At 42.9% G+C, this 21,084-nt stretch overlaps 1 protein-coding gene across 6 annotated transcripts in view; it reads left to right on the top strand.

Moving 5' to 3' along the window:
* The window catches only part of EHBP1 (EH domain binding protein 1), a 321,365-nt gene that overhangs the window by 164,829 nt on the left and 135,452 nt on the right, over positions 1 to 21,084 (top strand). For 5 of the 6 annotated variants that reach the window (XM_073339541.1, XM_073339540.1, XM_073339537.1 and 2 more), the window contains one exon: positions 3,397 to 3,583. In XM_073339541.1, the coding sequence (XP_073195642.1) occupies positions 3,397 to 3,583 (187 nt within the window). Of the gene's footprint in view, positions 1 to 1,562; positions 1,605 to 3,396; positions 3,584 to 21,084 lie in introns of all 6 variants that reach the window. The other variant, XM_073339536.1, reaches the window with a different exon arrangement.

The following is a 21,084-nucleotide window of genomic DNA, read 5'->3' as shown; positions in this document are numbered from 1 at the left end:
CTGCCAAGTACACTGATATCGTCAGAATATGTATGTAAATGCAAAATATTTATGATCATAGGTATATTGTGGTAACAGTGCTACAGTTTAAATGTTCTGTTAAGGATATTCAACTATCAGGAAACTCAAAACAAAGCTCTTGTGGGTTGAAATTTTGGTCATAGCTCAAAGACGGAAGTGTTTTGCAAAGTTTGAATAAAGTTAATTTGGCCATTTTTTAATTTTAGGCAAGGATCAAAAATTACTTGTGCGTTTGTAAAAATGCACTCATACGTTTTTTTTTTAAAAATCAAAATTGGCCGGTGACTAGTCCTTAATAAAGAATAGTTGCTTTGCTAAGTTAAATAAAGTTATGCGTTTGAAAATTACATAAGTACGCACCTATTTAAATTGCACTGTTTTATAGTATCACACTTAGCCTATTCTTTTAATTCTATTTCATTTGAAAATCATTTTATTGAAAGAGGAACTAAATTTCATTAGCCAGTAATACCAGCCCAAAACATATTGAATAGATTAAAATAAAAAATTGAAGTTATATTCAAATCAAATGATTTGGTTCCATAGTTTCTATTCTCATTAACCAGACTGAATTAATGGAGAGCACTATAGTTGGTGAAAGTTGCAACTATGTTTTCTAACTTCTTGAAGTTGATTGACAGAGTAGAGAAACAAGTAACTGCAGTGTTGATGATTGCTGATTACTGAGATGTTTGCTGGGTGCCTTATCTTGTGATGGACAGTTCAGCTTCTCTCTAGATAAATTCCATTATAACTGTTGGTTTTATAATATAGTTGAAGCACAGACTGCATACGCCAATTAGTATCTTCCAACCAGGATTCATTCAGCCAGATTTTGCCTGGTCTTGCTCACCAGGCAACCAAACATGAGCCAAATTCTGCTGTGTTACAAATCTGTAAATCTGGAGTAAATCCACTGACTTCAAAACTTGGATTTTACATTATAATTTACCATTATGACAAGAACTAGAAACCAAGCCTGTGTCATGCTTCTGATATTTTAGGAATCTTATTAAAATGAACAGTTCAAAGAAATGGTTAGGACTGGTTTTAAAATGAGGTGAAAAGTGTAATATCAATGTGTTCTGCCTTTACTATACACTGAAGGTAGATACAGCCTATGTTTAAAGCAAATTCTGAACAAGCCTGTAACTTGCTTAATTGTAGGCCTTGCTTCTTGGTGAATGTGTTGTGGTAAAAGTCTTTATTTAAGAGCAGGAATGTAAGAAAATTAATTTTAAAATGTGGTTCCACCCAGCTCTCAGATTTCTTTACTCCCATTAATCTGAATTTTTTACTCACTGCAAATTAACATTAACTTCTTAGAAAAGTCCCAGTGCACATAATTTCTGTAATTCTAAGTAAGGGTGTGGAGGGTCAGTTAGTTCACTGTCAAAACATGCTGCATTTGCTGGCTAGTCAGAAGACGAAATTGTGGAACTAAAGAAAACATTGCGATCTCCTATAAACATATTGTTCTTCACTCTTTATCTTTTTTCATTTTTATTTTCACCTTCCTTTGAACTCTGTAATGTTTGAAGACAGCTCAACAAGGTTGTCAGCAAAATTAGAACAATTGACAGGTACTGTTGAGTCTTCTGTTCCAAACCGAATACCGTCCTTTTTCCTCCTCCTCCTCCTCTGGAGCATGTCCATCCTTTTTTGTTTAAACTGTTATTTTGACATCACCCTTAGCTTTGACTTCACTCATGTTTTTTTGCATTTGATGAGTGCTGAAGTGAGAACACCTCAAAGATGCCTTCAGTCAGCGGGCTAGTTATTTTAGTCTTAATCTCTCCTGTAATAAACAGCAGGAGTCCCACAGTAAGGTGAGCTTCATGCACCAAGCTTGTTGCTGAATGGTTGTTTTAGTTTTTTCCTCCCTTCTCCACATTCCCAAAGATGTGTTTACTAAACTTCAGCCTTCAGAGGTACACTTATTCTCTGTGGTGTAACACAACAATTGCTTTCTCCTGCTCACTGATAAAGAGGAAAAGGGCAAAACTGCATCAAAGTCATTTCTAAGGCATTTCAATAAATTGAGGAAAATATTTTAAAACTAAAATATTCTTAAAGGGTTTTTTGTTTTTAAAGTGAAATAGGAAAGGAACTGGAGTGCTAAATCAGCTATTAATGAAGAATACTTATTATAAAAGTTCAATTTTTAAAGTTTCATTTATCTAAAAACTGCCTACCAGTTTGGTTCTCTAGCATGGAGAGGAAAATTCTGACTGGATATGAGTGCTTAACCTCTTATCTAATGCTGGATACAATACTGTTTCCATCTAAAAATGAATTCAAGGGACTGAAGCTATTTATTTTTGATGTGTTGCACTTCATCTAATTGTATGTAGGTTTGCCTTTTGGGAATTTATGTCATGTTACTGCATGAGCACAGAGTTCAGCAAATTATACATATACATATACGTGTATATCTTACTGGGAAAGTGTACAATAGTAAAAGATGGAATAATGGATCAGATGATTATTTTTATAAGTGGAGGTCTGTTGGACATATGGAAAAGAATGGAAAATAAGAGACAGAGTGAATACATTAGCTTGATACAGAGGAGGACCCCTTATTAGATACAATATTGCTATCTATTTTACATGCTGAGAGTAAGTACATTAAATGATTAGGAAAAGCTCTGTATGATCATCTGACATAAGACTCATTGGAGACCTGGCTAAAAAGTGTAAATGCTAGGAAAGTGCTTATTTTATTTATCATTGAGAGATGGAATATAAATAGTGCAGCTGTGGTGATAACGCATCAGACAACACATGAACATGTTTGACTGGGTTTCTTGAAAGATATTTAGCCAAATAATGTGCAAAACAAAAGGCTATTTATCTATGCAAACAACATTAGCCATTATTTTCCTGTGCTGTTGTGTGTTCCATTGAGTGTTCTCAGACTTATATGATGGCTGTTTGTGACTGAAATGAAAATGTACTTGACTTTGACTGTATATACACTGAGGCCAAGATTTTCAAACATAGGGTATCTAAAATTGGGCTCCAAAATCCACATTTAGTTATCTAAATAAAACTCTCTAGATTCTCAGAGTTGTTTAGCACCTCCAACATCCATCAACTTCGATGAGACTTGTGGGTGCTCAGCCACTTTTCTATAGGCAGCTGAATATGGACTTAGGAACCTAGCTTTAGATACCCAGTTTTGCAAATGTTGGCCTAAAGCAATTGCTGGCTGTACATAATTCACTCATCGGTCTTTAAAAAAAAAAAAAGAAAAGAAAGAAAGAAAGAAAAATGAAAAAGGCAGCAACAGCACAATCAAAACAATCAACTATTATTTTTGTTTTGAAAGTGCAAAGAGATAGCAAAGAAATATGTTTCCCTTCTTTTAATTAGATCAAATCCATTTTATGAACCAAAATCAAGCCCTGCTTTAAATAATCAAGTTACTCCACTGCAAGAAGCAGAAAGGATGAAAAGAAAGGCTCCTGCACCACCAGTCCTCTCACCAAAGACAGAGACAGGAATGAGTGAGAATATGTCAGCTGTTCCTGCAGTGAAGGAGCTTTCTTCTTCTCCTAAGGTAGGTTTTTCATAACCAAATGTTGTGATGGCTGATTAAAGTACCTCTGTGTGTATTGTGTGCATCGTCTTACTGCAAGTCATCTTAAAAACTATGTACCTAAATAAAGTGCACCCTCGCTCCCTTATTCTTCCACTGACTCATATGCATATTGAGAGACCAGTGGTAGAGCTACTTGATGACAGCAATGACAACTGCAATGTCAAAGAGAAAAGGGGCTTCTGGGAACAAATAGTCTAGGACAGCGCTGTGCAATGAGAGGGAAGAAAATCAAGTTGTACAGTATTGTGGCTTGATCTATAATAATGGCACTAACGCTAAAAATATTGTAGGCTGCAGTGTGCAGACTAGGTATTTTTGAGGTATAACAGCCGACTCATGTAAGTATGAATTGCATCTCCTGTAAATCAGCAGTTACTACCCTTTGTGCATCTGTAATAACCTTAGCATTTCCGATCATGAGTTTATACATTAAAGGGAGCCTTTTAAAACAGATTTAGCATATTATTGCAAGTGTGTTTACTTTTTGGGTGGGGAGGAGATGGAAGAAAGCTTTCTACCTCTCTCACACAGCACCAAGCCCAGGATCTCAAGTTTAAACCTACTACCGTCCTTCAGGCCCCGTGTTGTAGCAATCACCATTCCATTTAAGAGTTGAATGGGATTCCTTGTCATATCTACAAACCACTGCTTAATTGGTCAGAATGGTTGCTGATGATCCCTGGTCCTTAGGGGCTGATCTCACTGTCTCCTCAGCACTCAGTCAAAGGAAAGAGTCTCAGGCCTGGTCTATACTAGCAAGTTAGGTCAATGTAAGCCGCCTTGCATCCACCTACTTGTCCAAGGGTCTACACTTAAATTTGTCTCCCACTGATATAAGTGCTCCATTATGCCGACAAAGTAACACCACCTGCTTGAGCGGCACCGGGCATGGTCGATGTACTGAGGTTGATGCTGCGCAAGTGTAGACACTGTGTTACTTACGTTGACCCTAACAGTCCACCAGCGGCTGGCCCTTAATGCTTGATCCAGCCCCAGGGTCATGGAGGCTGGAAGGCCCTCCTCTCCTCTAAAGCCTGGCACATTTTTGAAATGCCATTTCCTGATTGTCCAGCTTGGTGATCACACCTAGCAGCACTCCATTGTTATGTGCAACTGACCATGCTGGCTACACATGCCACACATGCTCTGACACAGAGTAGACAGGAGACATTGGATCTCCTGGGCCTGTGGTGAGAAGAGATTGTACAAGCACAGCTACAGACCCAAGCATAAGTGTCTATGAGCAGATTTCACGGGGGATGCAGGAGAAGGGGTCTGACCGAGACTGGCAGCAGTGCCACCTGAAAGCAAAGGAACTGCGTCAGGCATATCAGAAGGCCAGGGAGGCCAACAGTTGATCTGGTGCCAAGCCGCAGACCTGTTGCTTTGACAAAGAGCTGCATGCCGTACTTGCTGGAGAACTCACCACCATGGATACCGCCGAGGAGCCCAAGCCACAGGCCCCTGGCATGATCAGAAAGGAGGATGGGGGACGTGCAACCAAGGGATCCAGCTATGCTGTGAGCCAGGACCTGATGAGACTCCCACACCGTGCAGTCAATGCCAGCAGTCGAACACGGGCGAGCCTGATGCAGGGGGAGGAAATTTGGGTAAGTGTATAATTGTGTTTCCCATTACAGTGGTGTACTGATGGCGCCCCCAACTTAATAGGACACAGCTAATGACTTTTAATTAATGTATTCATGCTAGAAGAGGCAGCAGTGCAGCAAAGAGAGGTAGCATTTTTATTTACCTATCATTCCCTTGTAGAGTTAGGCAATGGGAACCATTGCTTATGTACACAGGGATGTCCCTTGAATCCTCCTGAGAAATCTCAATGAAAACTTTCATGGGGGTACTCTGCAATCCTCTCCGAAAGATTTCGGGGGGCGAGGGAGGAAGGTCAGTCTTATTTCTTCCTCAGTGGTAGGACACTTTCGTATGTCAGTCAGCAATAACTTTGTCAGGCACCATCGCATACTCAGGCTAGCAGCTTATGGGCCGAGGTGGCTTCTGGACCCCAGAAGCAGCTGTGCTGTCTGTGCCTCTGTTACGGGCAGAAGTGAAAAAATCATCACCACCTGTGGGAAATGGTGCCAGTATTCGGTGCCATTGCCCTGTACTCATAGTTTCATGCAGCCAAGCAATTCCCTCCTCATTCCCCTCACCCCTGCCAGGCCATCCTCACCGTGGCTGGTGCTGTGAGTGGCACCGTGCACAAGCCCTCCGAAGCAGAATAGTCAATGAGCATGTCTTATTTAAAACTCTAGGGGAGCAAGGGAAGGGAGTTCTAAATTTTAACTTTCACTTTGCACTGTGATAATATTGAGAGTGGTACGTCTGTGTTTTATCGGAAGCTGCTGCCATTGCGGCGTTGAGGGGTTTTCCCCTCCACGCCCATGGAACATCTGAACCAGATAAGGAGGACTTGAGATGGCATGTTCCATGAGACCCTGCAAGCCAGTGCTGCATCAGACCGTGAGCAAAGAGCCTGGAGGGCAAACATTGAAGTGAACTGGAGAAGGAAATAGTGGAGAGGAGAAAGGCCCAAGAGTCCCAGCAAGAAAAGGAGAGAGAGAAGCAAAGGACATAATGGGGCTTCTCCACCAGCAAACAGATGCTGCGGACTCTTGTGGACCTATGGGTCAAACAATCACAGGCTTGCCTCCTTTTGCAGTCCACGGAAAATAGCATTACAGCAGCTTTCTACACCCCCCTTCAACATTCCACATGGTATCAGGGGCCACATCCCTCCCCTACCACTTCGCCCCAGGGGACATTAAGGACAACCCCAGCTTCACATACTCTGACCTGTAAAAGCCACAGTTCCTGTATGTGTAGGTAAAGTGGACATATTTGTTCTTTCCCATTGTTCTGTTCCATTAACTTAAATTTCTTATGTATTTGCTTTTAAATTGCACAGATTTTTCTTTGCACTGGTTTTGCTACTGAATAAAATTATATTCTTTGGGAAATAATTAAACTTTATTAGTTCACAACACAGGCTGCAGAGTGTCTAGCAGTTCTGAAAGCACCCTCTTACTTGTTACTGAACACTGTGACACAACTCATAGGATCAGTGACAATCAGTGTAATAATCATAAATGTACACCAAGCACCACACAATTCCTAACAGGCCCCAAAACTGCAGGGTCAGGTAGAGCACAGTACTTCACAATGCATTACTGTGGCTCAGTGTTAAAGTACTCTTCCCTGCGCTGTATAGATCTGTGTTGAACTCTTCTAATAGCCCTTGTGTCTGGCTGTTCAAACGTGGCAGACTGCTGCTTCACCTCCACCCTGGCAGCAGCTTTTCTCCCTTTGCTTCATAGGTATTATGCAGGACACAGCATGCAGCTCTACCAGTTGGGATTTTTTTTAAAAAAAATTTTTTACTGAGATCCAATCTTATGGGTAAACGATGCCAGTGTCTCCCTTCAGTCTACCAAAAGTGCATTCAGCTGTCGTTCTGCACCTGGTGAGCCAGTAGTTTAATCTTTCCTTGCTGCTGTCATGCTGGCCAGTGTACAGCTTCATGAGCAATGGGTAGGCTGGGTCTCCCAAGATCACTACTGGCATATCAACACCACCAATGGTAATCGGCCTCTTGGGAAAGAAAATCCTTGCTTGTAGCTTTCTCTGTTCTTAAAGATGCAAACATCATGCACCTTCCCTGACCAGCCCACATTGATATCGATGAAGCATCCCTGGTGATCCACCAGTGCTTGCGTAACCATGGGAAAGTAGCCCTTTCTGTTGATCTCCTCTGTGGCAAGGTGGTCTGGTGCCAAAATAGGATATGCGTGCTGTCTATTGCTCCACCTCAGTTCGGGAACCCCATTGCTGCTTATCCATCCACTATGTCCTGCACATTGCCGAGAGTCACAGTCCTGCATAGCAGAAGACTATTAATGGCTCTGAATACTTGCATGACAATGGACCCCACGGTGAATTTTCCAAGTCCAGAATGGTTTCCCACTAACTGGTCGCAGTTGCGCATTGCAAGTTTCCAATGTGCAATGTCCACTCACTTCTCCACTGTCAGCACAGCTCTCATTGTGGTGTCCCTGTGCTGAAGGGCTGGGCCAAGGTCAGCACATGGATCCAGGAATTTGGCCATGCACATCTGAAAGTTCTGCGGTCACTGCTCATCATCCCAAACCTGCATTATGATGTGATCCTACCAGTCAGCACTTGTTTCTTGGGCCCAGAAGCAGCACTCCACTGTCTGCAGTGTTCTGTGAATGCCAACAACAACTGTGAATTGCTTCTCACTATGTCCCACAGCAATCTGTCCTTCAAGAAATCGTCATGTACTCAGCTGATTCCATTCTTCTTACAGCTCTGCAAATACTGGAGGATCATATGTCCTGTGCTTGCAAAGTTTCCGACAATATTGCAGAGCCGTGCAGGCTCCAGGCTTCTGGCAGAGAGCAAGGAGGGATGTGCAGGTTCATGTACAATTACCAGGACAATGGAGCATCTGCAGTAGCACCATCTGTGGTATAACCAGGATCCAGAAAATCCAAGAAAGGGATTTCCACTGGTGACATATTATCCCTTTGCTCCTGAATACAAACTTCACTAACACACTTTTTCTACCCTATGTTCTTTTATAGACTGCCATTGAAAAACAATGAAATTAAATACAAACTAAAATATCAAGGTTTGGTATTTGGCAAAAGCAAAGAACTTCTTTGTATAACAAATAATTATTATACTGTAGTGCCAAGAGGCTCCAACTGAGAGCAGGGCTCCATTGAGCTAAGTGCTAGTACATATACGTAGTCAGATACAGTCTCTGCTCCAAAGAGCTAAACATCTAAATAGACGAGACAGACAAAATATCATTAACCTCATTTTTACAGATGATAACAGAAACAGAGAAATTATGGCCAAGATTTTAAAACAGACTTTAATAGACTCAGAGAACTGGTAGGTAAGGTTCCATGGGAAGAAAATCTAAGGGAAAAAGGAGTTCAGGAGAGCTGGTAGTTTTTCAAGGAGATAATCTTAAAGGCACAACTGCAAACTATCCCAATGCTTAGGAAAGATAGGAAGAATAGTAAGAGGCCAATATGGCTTTATCAGGAGCTTTTTAATTGCCTGAAAATCAGAAAGGAATTCTATACAAAGAAGAAATATGAACAAATTGCTGAGGAGCAGTACAAAAGAATACCACAAGCATGTAGGGACAAAAAGAGTAAGGCACAAATGAGTTATCCTAGCAAGGAACGTAAAAGGCAATAAGAAGTGATTCTTTAAATACATTAGGAGCAAGAGAAAGATGAAGGAAAGTGTAGGTCCTCTACTTAGCAGGGAAGGAGAGCAAATAATTGATGAAATCAAGAAGGTTGAGGTGTTTAATTTTGCTTCAGTCTTCACTAAAAAGGTAAATGGCGATCAGATACTCAACACAATATTAACAGCAAGAGAAAAGAAATGCAAGCCAAAATAGAGAACAGGTTAAAGAATATTTAGATAAGTTAGATGTAGTCAAGTTGGTAGAGCCTGGTGAAATTCATCATAGGGTATTTAAGACACTAGGTGAAGCAATCTTGAAACCATTAGCAATTATTGTAGAGAATTCATGGAGAACCGGTGACATCACAGGCCATGTCTATACATATGGCTAGATCAGCACTCCTGCGAACAATGCAGCAGTGTCAATTTTAGCAGGTCTGGCAAAGACCCACTAAATTGATAGCAGAGCACTCTCCCATCGACTTCTATACTCCCACTTACTGAGAAGCATAAAATATGTCAGGGGGAGAGCATCTCCCGTCGACACAGCGCAGTGGAGACACCGCTGTAAGTCAACCTAAGTAGCGTAACTTAGAGTAGTTAGTAATGATAGTTGATAGCGTAACTTAGAGTAGTTATCAATGGTTCACTCTCATACTGGGAGGATGTATCTAGTGAGGTCAGTCCTGGTGCAAGTACTATTCAATATATATTACTTCATTAATTACTTGGATAATGGAGGGGAGAGAATACTTACAAAATTTGCAGATGACACCAAGCTAGGAGAGGTTGTAGGCATTTTGGAGGTCAGGATCGGAATGAAAAATGACCTTGACAAATTGGAGAATTGGTCTGAAAGTACTACAGTAAAGAAGTCTGCACAAATACAAAATGTCTGCTTTATGACTTTGTGACTCTGGCCAAGGCACACTGTGATTTTTCCCTTTCTTGGGAGTCTTTCAAAGTCCTTCAGTACCAGTAGTGTCAGGCAGTCCTCATGGTCTTTGACCTGACTGTCACTCCCGCAGTGGCTCAAGCTGTCTTGCTGTTCACTGCCTTATGCAATGACACTCTGCAGTGGACGGTAAGGGAAATCAGGCCCACCTTCTACGCTGGGTTCCAGCTCAGAGCCCTGTAGCAAGCAGTTACGGTCTGCAGATACACCAGCCTTCCTGCTCTTGGCTCTAGACTACTTCTTACTATGCTTCTCCAAGCTTTTTATTCTCCAGCCTTCTCTCTTTGGCCTACTAGATAAACCCTTTCCTATCCCTGCCCCTCCCTTCTCCCTTACCTCAGGGAAAGAGATTACAGGTTGGCACGTTGCCAGCCTCCTGACTTTATAGAAGCCCCACTTGTTCCCTCACAGGTGAGCTTCCTTCTAATTAATGCCCTCCACACCACGTAATCTCCCCTATTTGCAGCTTAATTAGCTGATTGGGCCCATCTGGTGTAATTCAAATTTTTCAGGGCCAGTGCAGAGAGCACACCCCATCACAGTGCCTAATTATGGATTTAGAAGCCTAAAATTAGCCTAAAGCCTATTTTTGAAAATCTTGGCAAAAGTGATTTTCCCCAGGCCACAAAGGAAATCTGGGCAGAGCTGAGAAACTAATCCAGATCTCTCAAGTCCCAATCATTTGCTTTAATGATCAGACCATCGTTGCTTGCACTGCTTTTTTGCACATGCGTTAATATACTTGCACCATTCCAAGCAATGGTGAGGAAATGGGAGAGGAAAGTGATCAGGAACAGCCAGCATGGATTCACCAAGGGAAGGTCATGCCTAACTAATCTAATCGCCTTTTATGATGAGATTACTCGTTCTGTGGATGAAGGGAAAGCAGTGGATGTATTGTTTCTAGACTTTAGCAAAGCTTTTGACACGGTCTCCCACAGTATTCTTGTCAGCAAGTTAAGGAAGTATGGGCTGGATGAATGCACTATAAGGTGGGTAGAAAGCTGGCTAGATTGTCGGGCTCAACGGGTAGTGATCAATGGCTCCATGTCTAGTTGGCAGCCGGTGTCAAGTGGAGTGCCCCAGGGGTCGGTCCTGGGGCTGGTTTTGTTCAATATCTTCATAAATGATCTGGAGGATGATGTGGATTGCACTCTCAGCAAATTTGCAGATGATACTAAACTGGGAGGAGTGGTAGATACGCTGGAGGGGAGGGATAGGATACAGAAGGACCTAGACAAATTGGAGGATTGGGCCAAAAGAAATCTGATAAGGTTCAATAAGGATAAGTGCAGGGTCCTGCACTTAGGACGGAAGAACCCAATGCACAGCTACAGACTAGGGACCGAATGGCTAGGCAGCAGTTCTGCAGAAAAGGACCTAGGGGTGACAGTGGACGAGAAGCTGGATATGAGTCAGCAGTGTGCCCTTGTTGCCAAGAAGGCCAATGGCATTTTGGGATGTATAAGTAGGGGCATAGCGAGCAGATCGAGGGACGTGATCGTTCCCCTCTATTCGACATTGGTGAGGCCTCATCTGGAGTACTGTGTCCAGTTTTGGGCCCCACACTTCAAGAAGGATGTGGATAAATTGGAGAGAGTCCAGCGAAGGGCAACAAAAATGATTAGGGGACTGGAACACATGAGTTATGAGGAGAGGCTGAGGGAGCTGGGATTGTTTAGCCTGCAGAAGAGAAGATGAGGGGGGATTTGATAGCTGCTTTCAACTACCTGAAAGGGGGTTCCAAAGAGGATGGCTCTAGACTGTTCTCAATGGTAGCAGATGACAGAACGAGGAGTAATGGTCTCAAGTTGCAGTGGGGGAGGTTTAGATTGGATATTAGGAAAAACTTTTTCACTAAGAGGGTGGTGAAACACTGGAATGCGTTACCTAGGGAGGTGGTAGAATCTCCTTCCTTAGAGGTTTTTAAGGTCAGGCTTGACAAAGCCCTGGCTGGGATGATTTAACTGGGAATTGGTCCTGCTTCGAGCAGGGGGTTGGACTAGATGACCTTCTGGGGTCCCTTCCAACCCTGATATTCTATGATTCTATGATTCTATGATTTGGGGCTCTTAAAACACGTCTGTTTCCCTTGTTGAAGAAAGAGTGATGTCAGAGCATCAAGTATGGCATAATTTGTTCTTCTTACATTATGTTACATGTTCTTATCTACTATATGCATGTGAGTCCTGTTAACTATTAAACCAAGATAGACCCAATTGCACCTTGGCAACACCAGAAGCTCCACCTCAGTCACCCTGAGCTGCTATCACAAATATCTCCCTTCATTGTCGGTGTCCTTCCAGATCTCCAACTCTCCTCCCGACTTCCACAAAATCATCTTCTCCTGGCTGCCTTAATGAGGAGCCAGACAAGCAGCAGCATGTCCACTCTTAACAGGTCCATCACATTGCACTCTGCAATAGAGCTGATAGTGATGCCTTAAGGCTATGTCTACATTACGAGTGAGTGTTGTGATCCCCAGCTCATGAAGACATACTCATGGTATCTCTTGTCTGAGCGAACACACTAAAAAGTGTGACTGCTGTAGCCCAGACAGTGGCAGCAGGGGCTAGCGGCCTTGAGTACAAACCCACTTCAACCCTCATGGGTACATACGTAGGGTGGCTACTCCATGCCACTGTTGTCTGTGATACGCAGCTGTGCTACTATTTATAGTGTGCTAGTTCAGATGGGAGTATGAATACGTTCGTGCGAGATGGGAATCAGACCCCAGCTTGAAGCATAGACATGCCCTTACCTGACACTTCGTAGTATGAAGACCCTATTTTCAGTTGCTTATAATTTTGCAAACCTTTAACCATTTTGACTGAAATTTTCTGTGCTGGGTGTCTGTCTCAGGATGGATTTTTTTTTTTAATTGCTTCAGCAAAAATAATTCAGTCATTTCTGAAAACAAGATGGGGGAAATGCATTGTTTTGCCCATTTTTTTATTTATTTATTTTTTTAAATCTTACAACCTGTTCTTTGAACAGCTGTAGCTTCACCAGGGTTTGGGACAAGAAGTTGAAATTTGGCAGGTTCTTAGCCTTTATATCAAGAATGTACCCTGTGCTGTTTTTGTTAAAAATTGCCCAGAGCTGGCCAAGCTAGAAGCTTATTATTTGGTATCTAAATTGTCCAAAGATTTTGTCTGTCCTGGGCGTGTTCCAGCCCAAGGTTGCAAGAGCTAAGCAGAACTTTCCCTGTGATTGCTGCTCTTGACTGCTGTGGGGCACTGAGCACCAGAACTGAGATCTGGGAGACCCTCGCGTGCCTTCAGTGATCTCCCTACTGGCATCTAAACTAGAGGAGGAATCAGTCTGAGTGGAGTGCAGGGAAGACAATAGCTGGACTGGGGGTGGGGTGTTTGTGTGTGAGTAGATGGGCGGGGGTGGTGATAGAGGTCATAGATTGGGATAACTAGTCTGAGAAGGAGAGGCTGGGGGTGGGGAGATTGGGATTGGGAGCCAGTCGGGGAGAGGAACTGAGACTGGATGAGGAGCTATGGGTGAAGGGAAACAGGAAGTGGATGGGCAATAAGTTTGGGACAGTGTGCCCGTGGGGGAGATTGGGAGCAGGGGGGACCCTGAGATTGGATGAGGAGCCCAAAGGAGGTGACTGGGACTGGCTAGTGAAGGAGCCTGAGGCAAGTAGCTTGAGAGGGAGACTGGGATGAAGAGCCTGGGGAAGGAGACTGGGCTTGGGGGACAGGATTCAGGAAAGATTGGGGCTCAGACAAGGAGCCAGCAGCGAGAGACTGGGACTGCAATGAGGAGCTTGGGTTGATAGAGACTAGGACTGGCTGGGACAAGGAGCCAGGGAGAGAGTGTGGTAAAGACAGGATGGGGACAGGGATAAGCTGTGGGGGACAAAGGCAGAGGTGTCAGGCCCGGGAATAGAGAGGAAGAAGTGTCTGACCACTGGAGTGCAGACTCCTCCGGAGCCTGAAATGGATCCCAAGATTCCTGAGCTTCAGAACTCCTCAGTTGTCAGCAAATAATATTGAAAACCCTCTTGCAAAATCTCTCTCTCCATTAGCTCAAGTGCCAGATATCTGTGTTGTGGATTTAAAGGCTCCAGCTGAGCTGATGACCCCATGTGGATGTCTGTGTGATTCTGCATGATGGAATGTCTCTTTTTGCAGTTTGTTTTTTTAAAAACCTAGGAAATTACACACACAAATCAACATTAAATTTTGGTGTTTAAAGTTTAAAAGGGATCAGGGGGGAGGGGGAGAGTTATTTAATTTAAAGAGTGTCATGATGCTTACACCCAATGGGGCCAAACTAAAGTTGTATGGCAACCTTAATCCAGGCATTTCCTTAACTTTTTAGTGCTTGACTTTGCAACCTTAATGTTTTTTTAACACAGTTTGTTGTGTGTAATATGGAAATTTCACATCGTGCACTGTTCTAAAACTAATGTGTAGATACACTGAAATGTAAGGAAGCAGCCTTAACTCACGATAATTTTGTTGGTGTAATTTTTAGGATCTGAGTAGCAGCGGAACAACTACTGTGTGAAACCATAACATCAGGAGCAGGGTATTTTGGCGGGGGATTTGGGGTTTTTTTGGGGGGGGGGTCCTTGAATCATTGATATGATGTTCAGAACGTACTTAGTTTGAAGTATTTTTCAATATGAATACGTTTTACGTTATTGCAACCTGTACTCTGTACTATTTATACGTCTAATGGTTACAATTCTGAAAGTGTCCTTTTAGCATGGTCTCTCTCCTTGCTTGCACTTTTACATTTGAAGTTGATCTTTAACTATAGAGCAAAACCCCTTCTTTGACGAGCACTACTGAGTAATCACAAAAACTACTGCAACTTAAACAACAAAATGAAAAAATTAGTTACCTCACATGGTAGGAAATATAAAGTAATGCTGAAACAGGAGAAGAACTGTTGGCACAAGTAACTCGTTTGTTAATAATAGTGATAATGTTAAGCAATTCCATAAAGCCTTCCACGGAAGGGTGTCTGAGCACTTTACAAACACTAATTTAGCGCTTTACGAGCACTAACTCGTAATCCTTACAAGAGGAAAAATATTATCATTCCCATTTTACAGATGAGTAACTGAGATATGGAGAGATTAAATGAGTATATTGTTAAGTAATTTGTACAAGACTGCTGTGCACAGAGCGTCCGTGACTGAACTAGGAATTGAATCCAGCTGCTTTACATGAATTCTCTGTTCTCTAACATAGTGATCGTCAGCATTCTTTGGTCTGTGACTCACTAAATGGCCAAATAAAGTCCTGCAACCCACCACATCCTAGAGTCCTTTTCATCCACTGTATCTTGTGGGATTTGGGGCACAAGATGGTCATTTATTAGCCATTTTGTGGTTGGGACTGCTGCTGCTGAATGGGAGGCTTGTGAGGCTAGGGCTGTTGAGTTAGATAGGCTGGTGCTGACAGGGGAGGAAAGTGCTGGTGGGATTTCTTCTCTCTCACCTTTCCTTCCTTTGTCCACCTGTGCAGCCGTCAGCTCACTAAACATGTGCTTCCCCTACCGGTGCTGAACACTGTATGGACAGAGGAAATCGGATTTAGGAGATGCTCTGGGGTTAGGTGATGAGTGGAAGGGGGAAGAAGAGAGACAAGAGGCAGAGTTGCAGTAGCAGCAGGAGGGGATTGAGCTATTCCTGCTGTCCGCTGCCTAGTTTCCCAGTAGGCCCTAGGGACCCCAGTATTTTGCCACACCCTCAGCTGGTGGGGGTATTACTCATCAGATGCTGCTTCCTCTCAGCCCACCTCTAGCTTGTGTCCTATCAAATGAATAGCATTGCTCTAACAGAAAATTGCTATGTATGTAAATCAGTTTGACTGGAGAGTGAGCTAGTTACTTGTTAACAAGTTGTGACAGGGTCAGGCCAGATGGCTACAGGGGAGTGTTAGAAGGCAGATATATTAGTCCCAGATTACGCAGGTCCATTTTCCCTGGGTAAGGTAACAGGGCAGTTCCAGAACAAGAAGGAATTTGCTGGAACAAATTCAGGCAAGCAGGCTAATTAGGACACCTCGAGCTAATTAAGAAGCTGCTAGAATCAATTAGGGCAGACTGGCTAATCAGGGCACCTGAGTTTAAAAAGGACCTCACTTCAGTTTGTGGAGTGCATGTGAGGAGCTGGGAGCAAGAGGCACTAGGAGTTGAGAGTGAGAAGGCTTACTGCTGGAGGACTGAGGAGTACAAGCATTATCAGACACCAGGAGGAAGATCTTGTGGTGTGAATAAAGAAGGTGTTGGGAGGAGGCCGTGGGGAAGTAGCCCAGGGAGTTGTAGCTGTCACGCAGCTGTTCCAGGAGGCACTCTAGACAGCTGCAGTCCACAGGGCCCTTGGCTGGAACCCAGAGTAGGGGGTGGGCCCTGGTTCCCCCCAAACCTCCCAACTCCTGGTCAGACACAGGAGGAGTTGACCTGGACTGTGGGTTCCACCAGAGGGGAAGGTCTCTGGGCTATTCCCCGATCTACATGGTGAATCAGCAGAGACTGTGGGGATTGTTCTCCTTCCTTTTTCCCATGCTGGCCAATGATGAGGTTAGCTGAGTGAACGGCAGGTTTGAGCCACTAGCAAAAGTGGCCAAACTGAGGGCTGCCGTGAATCTCTGAAGCAAGCAAATCCGCCAATAAGCACAGGACCCACCAAGGCAGAGGAGGAACTTTGTCTCAAAGTTTAGAAATTCAAGTACCATGATGTCAATCCAAGTGAGAAGGAAGGCGAATAGCAAGGAGGGGAAAGCAGGGATAATGTAAACAATGTATTCGTTCACAAAAAACTGAATAAGGCTTAAAGGACGCTGTAGGAATGGAATTGTCCAGAAATAAATTGAGAGATACAGGTATGACACACAGAGAAAAGGCAGCAAAATGTAATTGCTGCTGAGAGTGTCGATGATTTGGGATTATGTTGGCATTGGAAGAGGTGGTATTGATAGCAATAATGAGAGAGTTACCGTAAGCAAAGTGATGTCATGCACTGAGTTGGCAGAAAGTCATAGTAGGTTAACAGATGAGAAGAATGAGAGTTTCTAAGGGAAAATCAAAAAGACTGGGAAAGTTTTGCTGTTACTTCAAAAACAGAAGAATACGATCGCAAATCCAGTCACTCTCAATCTATATCCAGTCATTCTCCCTCTCTGGAAAGTTCAGTTAATATGTTGAAAAATAATCAAGTTGTGTTACGGTGCTGAAGCACAACAGTAAGGCTGTAAAGGAGCTACAACTGTCAACAAATGTTATTTCAAAATAAATGAAAGATAATTTTGTGGAGGAGTCTAAATGATTACATTGTTTAGGGGAAACTGTGACATGGTTAAGGGTTTGTCTTCACTACCAGGGACATCGACGCTGCTGCAATCGATGCAGCTGGTGTCAATTTAGCAGGTCTAGTGAAGACCCGCTAAATCGACAGCAGAGCTCTCTCCGGTCAACCCTGGTACTCCAACTCCCTGAGAAGATTAAGTTAAACTGACCGGAGAGCGTCTTCCATCAACGCAGCACAGTGAAGCCTGTGGGGTAAGTCAACCTAAGCTACATTGACTCCAGCTATGTTATTCACATAGCTGGAGTAACGTAACTTAGGTCGACTTACCTCGGTAGAGAAGACAACCCCTAAGTGTTAAAAAAGTGGAAAAGTTAGATATTCTGTCTTATAAGGTAGAAAGTACAGCTGAAGTTAACTTCTCTATTTTCATAGAAAATAATTGCAGAAATTAATTGATAATCTTAAAACTGCTTATGAAGCATAAATATAGCTTTAGACCTTCCTGAGGATTTTAAAGAAGAATCATAGAATTGTAGGACTGGATGGGATCTCGAGAGATCTTCTAGTCCAGTCCCCTGCATTCAAGGCAGGACTAAGTAGACCATCCCTTACAGGTGTTTGTCTAACCTGCTCTTAAAAATCTCCGATGATGGAGATTCCACAACCTCCCTAGGCAATTTATTCCAATGCTTAACTACCATGACAGTTAGGAAGTTTTTCCTAATGTCCAGCCTAAACCACCCTTGTTGCAGGTTAAGCCCATTGCTTCTTGTCCTAGTCTCAAAGGTTAAGGAGAACAATTTTTCTCCTCCTTGTAACAACCTTTTATGTACTTGAAAACTGTTATCATGTCCCCCCTTCAGTCTTCTCTTCCTCAAACTAAACAATCCCAATTTTTTCAATCTTCCCTCGTAGGTCATGTTTATTAAACCCTTAATCATTTTTGTTGCTCTTCTCTTGACTCTCTCCAGTTTGTCCACATCCTTCCTGAAATGTGGCACTCAGAACTGGACACAATACTCCAGTTGAGGCCTAATCAATGGAGAGGAGAGAGGAAGAATTACTTCCTATGTCTTGCTTACAACACTCCTGCTAATACATCCGAGAATGATGTTTGCGCTTTTTTTTTTTTTTTTTGCAACAGTGTTGTACTGTTGACTCATATTTAGCTTGGAATCCACTAGGACCCCCAAATCCCTTTCTGCAGTACTCCTTCATAGGTAGTCACTTTCCATTTTGTACGTGTGCAACTGATTGCTCCTTCCTAAGTGGAGCACTTTGCACTTGTCCTTATTGAATTTCATCCTATTTACTTCAGACCATTTCTCCAGGTTATCCAGATCACTTTGAATTTTGATCCTATCCTCCCAAGAATTGCACCCCTCCCAACTTCATATCATCTGCAAACTTTATAAATGTACTCTATATGCCATTATTTAAATCACTGTTGAAATACAGAGCAGAAGAAGGAAAAGGAGTACTTGTGGCACCTTAGAGACTAACAAATTTATTTGAGCATAAGCTTTCGTGAGCTACAGCTCACTTCATTCCACTGAATGCATCCAATGAGGAGAGCTGTAGCTCACGAAAGCTTATGCTCAAATAAATTTGTTAGTTTCTAATGTGCCATAAGTCCTCCTTTTCTTTTTGCGAATACAGACTAACACGGCTGCTACTTTGAAACAGAGCAGAAGAAGAAGACGGAAGAAAATTCAATAGACACTGCTGCAAATTTTTGAAGGAGCAATTGTAACTGGTTTTTCTTCCATGTGTTAGAAAAGCTAATCAGATTCCTTGGTCACATAAAACTACAAATGACATCATGCCAAATATATAGAGATCTAAAAAGCTTAAGTTTATTGGGTGGCAATTGCCCCTAAAAGGTTTCTTTGATATATGAGAGGTACATATTCAGGATACAGTTTCCAAAGACTTTCAACTGTGTTACCCATCAAAATGACATGGAGGTTTTGAAAGCAACCCTGAAGCACAGTTTTCAGCATGGAGCATCTAAGAATGAGATTTCCCTAAGCCTGCTTAAATCCAAAAGTTAAAACTTCTATGGTGTGGTCTGGTCCAAAAGTGCCTAAGTCCAATTTTCAACTGTAATTATCCTTGTAGTGTGGGCAGCTGAGTTAGTAGAAATACTTTCCCATGCATTCAATTCTGAATTGACCAATCCATCATGAAGCTGGGACTTCACCATTGCCCAGGTAGTAGGAGAAGGTGTTTTTACCCTGAAGGGCCATGTGGCTTCACACACTTGGCTTTTGTAACTTATTTGAACGTGTAACTGAGGCATTTAGTGTAGTAATGAAGGAAACTGGAAGAACAACGTGGATTTCAGCACATCAGCAAACTTGGATTTCTATCAATTGAAAATTGGCTCAAGCTAGAAACAACTAAGTGGATTACCAGGGTAGAAGGACTTGATGAGTTTCTCTGTAGACGTGCTTGTGTGTCTAACTCAGCTAATTTTTAACGCACTTATGTGGGTTTTGTGATATACTGAAAATGGAGGCATATTTTTAGAAAGGGCCTGGAGTCATGTCCAGGGTTAACTATCTGAACAAACATCCCTAAAAATCAGGCTCCCTGTACTTATTTTCTTCAAAGATACATGTTGTAATAGATCACCATTCTTTAGGTCAGTGCCCCTAACATGAAAGGAGGCAGGAAACTCCAGTAACCAGGTTCTGAATGGCAGCATCAAACCATTCCTAGTACAGAAATTCCTAAACCTCCTGAGATGATGTGAAGAATCTGTCTATGTACCACTTCTGAATTCTGTTTAGTTTTATGCAATTTCAGTATCACTGAATGCCTTAATGAACAGTGAGTCAGCCATGGGCTGACAAGGGTATCACCCACTCTGTCTGGAAGAAGCTACAGAACAATCAGAAGAAGGTGGTAAGGTGAATAACTGTGCTCAGTCAGAACAATGTGTATGTTAAGGAGACTGCCTGAGCTGGGAGAACCAGTTCTACCGAAGTAGCATGAAGGGAAGGGAGGTTTGGAGAGTGGAAAATGCCTAAACAGGAAAACAAAAGGGCAGAGGTGACAGCAAAGGGTATAGCAGAGTTCCTACTATAAATACAGTATACCAGTTATCAGCTGGGGGCTTTTGTAATTTAGAATGAACTCTCACTTCTTTCTAACATGTTCGCTATCCTTGATCATCCAGACAAGTAAAAACCTGCATTCCCAACCTGTGTGTAACTGTCTTTGTCAAGTATTGTACACACACAGATCGGTCCCTGATGTGACCTTCAGCATCCACAGGACATCAAACTGTGGTGGAGTCACGGAGGAAATCTATGGATTCTTCTCATAAGAGCTTGAAAAAGAGGGCTGCAAGTCCCCAGGCTTAACAACTGATCAGGAAGAAGAGATTCCTGGCAGAATCCGTGACCTCGGTACCCACGAAGTTGCAGCACGATATCCTTAAGACATTAGGTTCCTCAGTTACCGGTACTGCCACCAAACCTAAAGACCCGAGGGGCACAGGCTCAATGGCGTTGATACCATGCAACAAAAGAGGAGATAGATACCATACTGCCTCTACTAAAACAGCACTGCTGGAGACAAGGAAGACCGTGGTACCAAGCACTTCCCTCAGGGAGCCCTCTTCTGGATGATCATTGCACTATCATACGGTCACCACAGACTCTGTCACCAACGAGCCAGCTGAGACACATCCCACTGGTACTGATCACCACTGTGGTACCACAGTAATTTTGTTTCTCCAGGGACTGATGGTTTCAGAAACACCAGAATCCCCACTATTCGATACCAGCAACCCGGCACCTTTTACATCTGTCTGCAGAATCCCCTGTGGTTCCAAGACACTTACCACCAGACCTTGTGTCTGCTCCACCTTTATTAAGTGAAGAGACAGACAACAAAGAGGATGACAACTTATCTTTAGCCTTGGGGCACAGCTCAGCAAAACAACATCCCGGAACCACTTAACAGCCAGGT

This window comes from Lepidochelys kempii, chromosome 3 (assembly GCF_965140265.1).
Source record: "Lepidochelys kempii isolate rLepKem1 chromosome 3, rLepKem1.hap2, whole genome shotgun sequence".
Taxonomy (NCBI): Eukaryota; Metazoa; Chordata; order Testudines; family Cheloniidae; genus Lepidochelys; species Lepidochelys kempii.
This window is presented reverse-complemented; position numbering and strand designations above follow the sequence as displayed.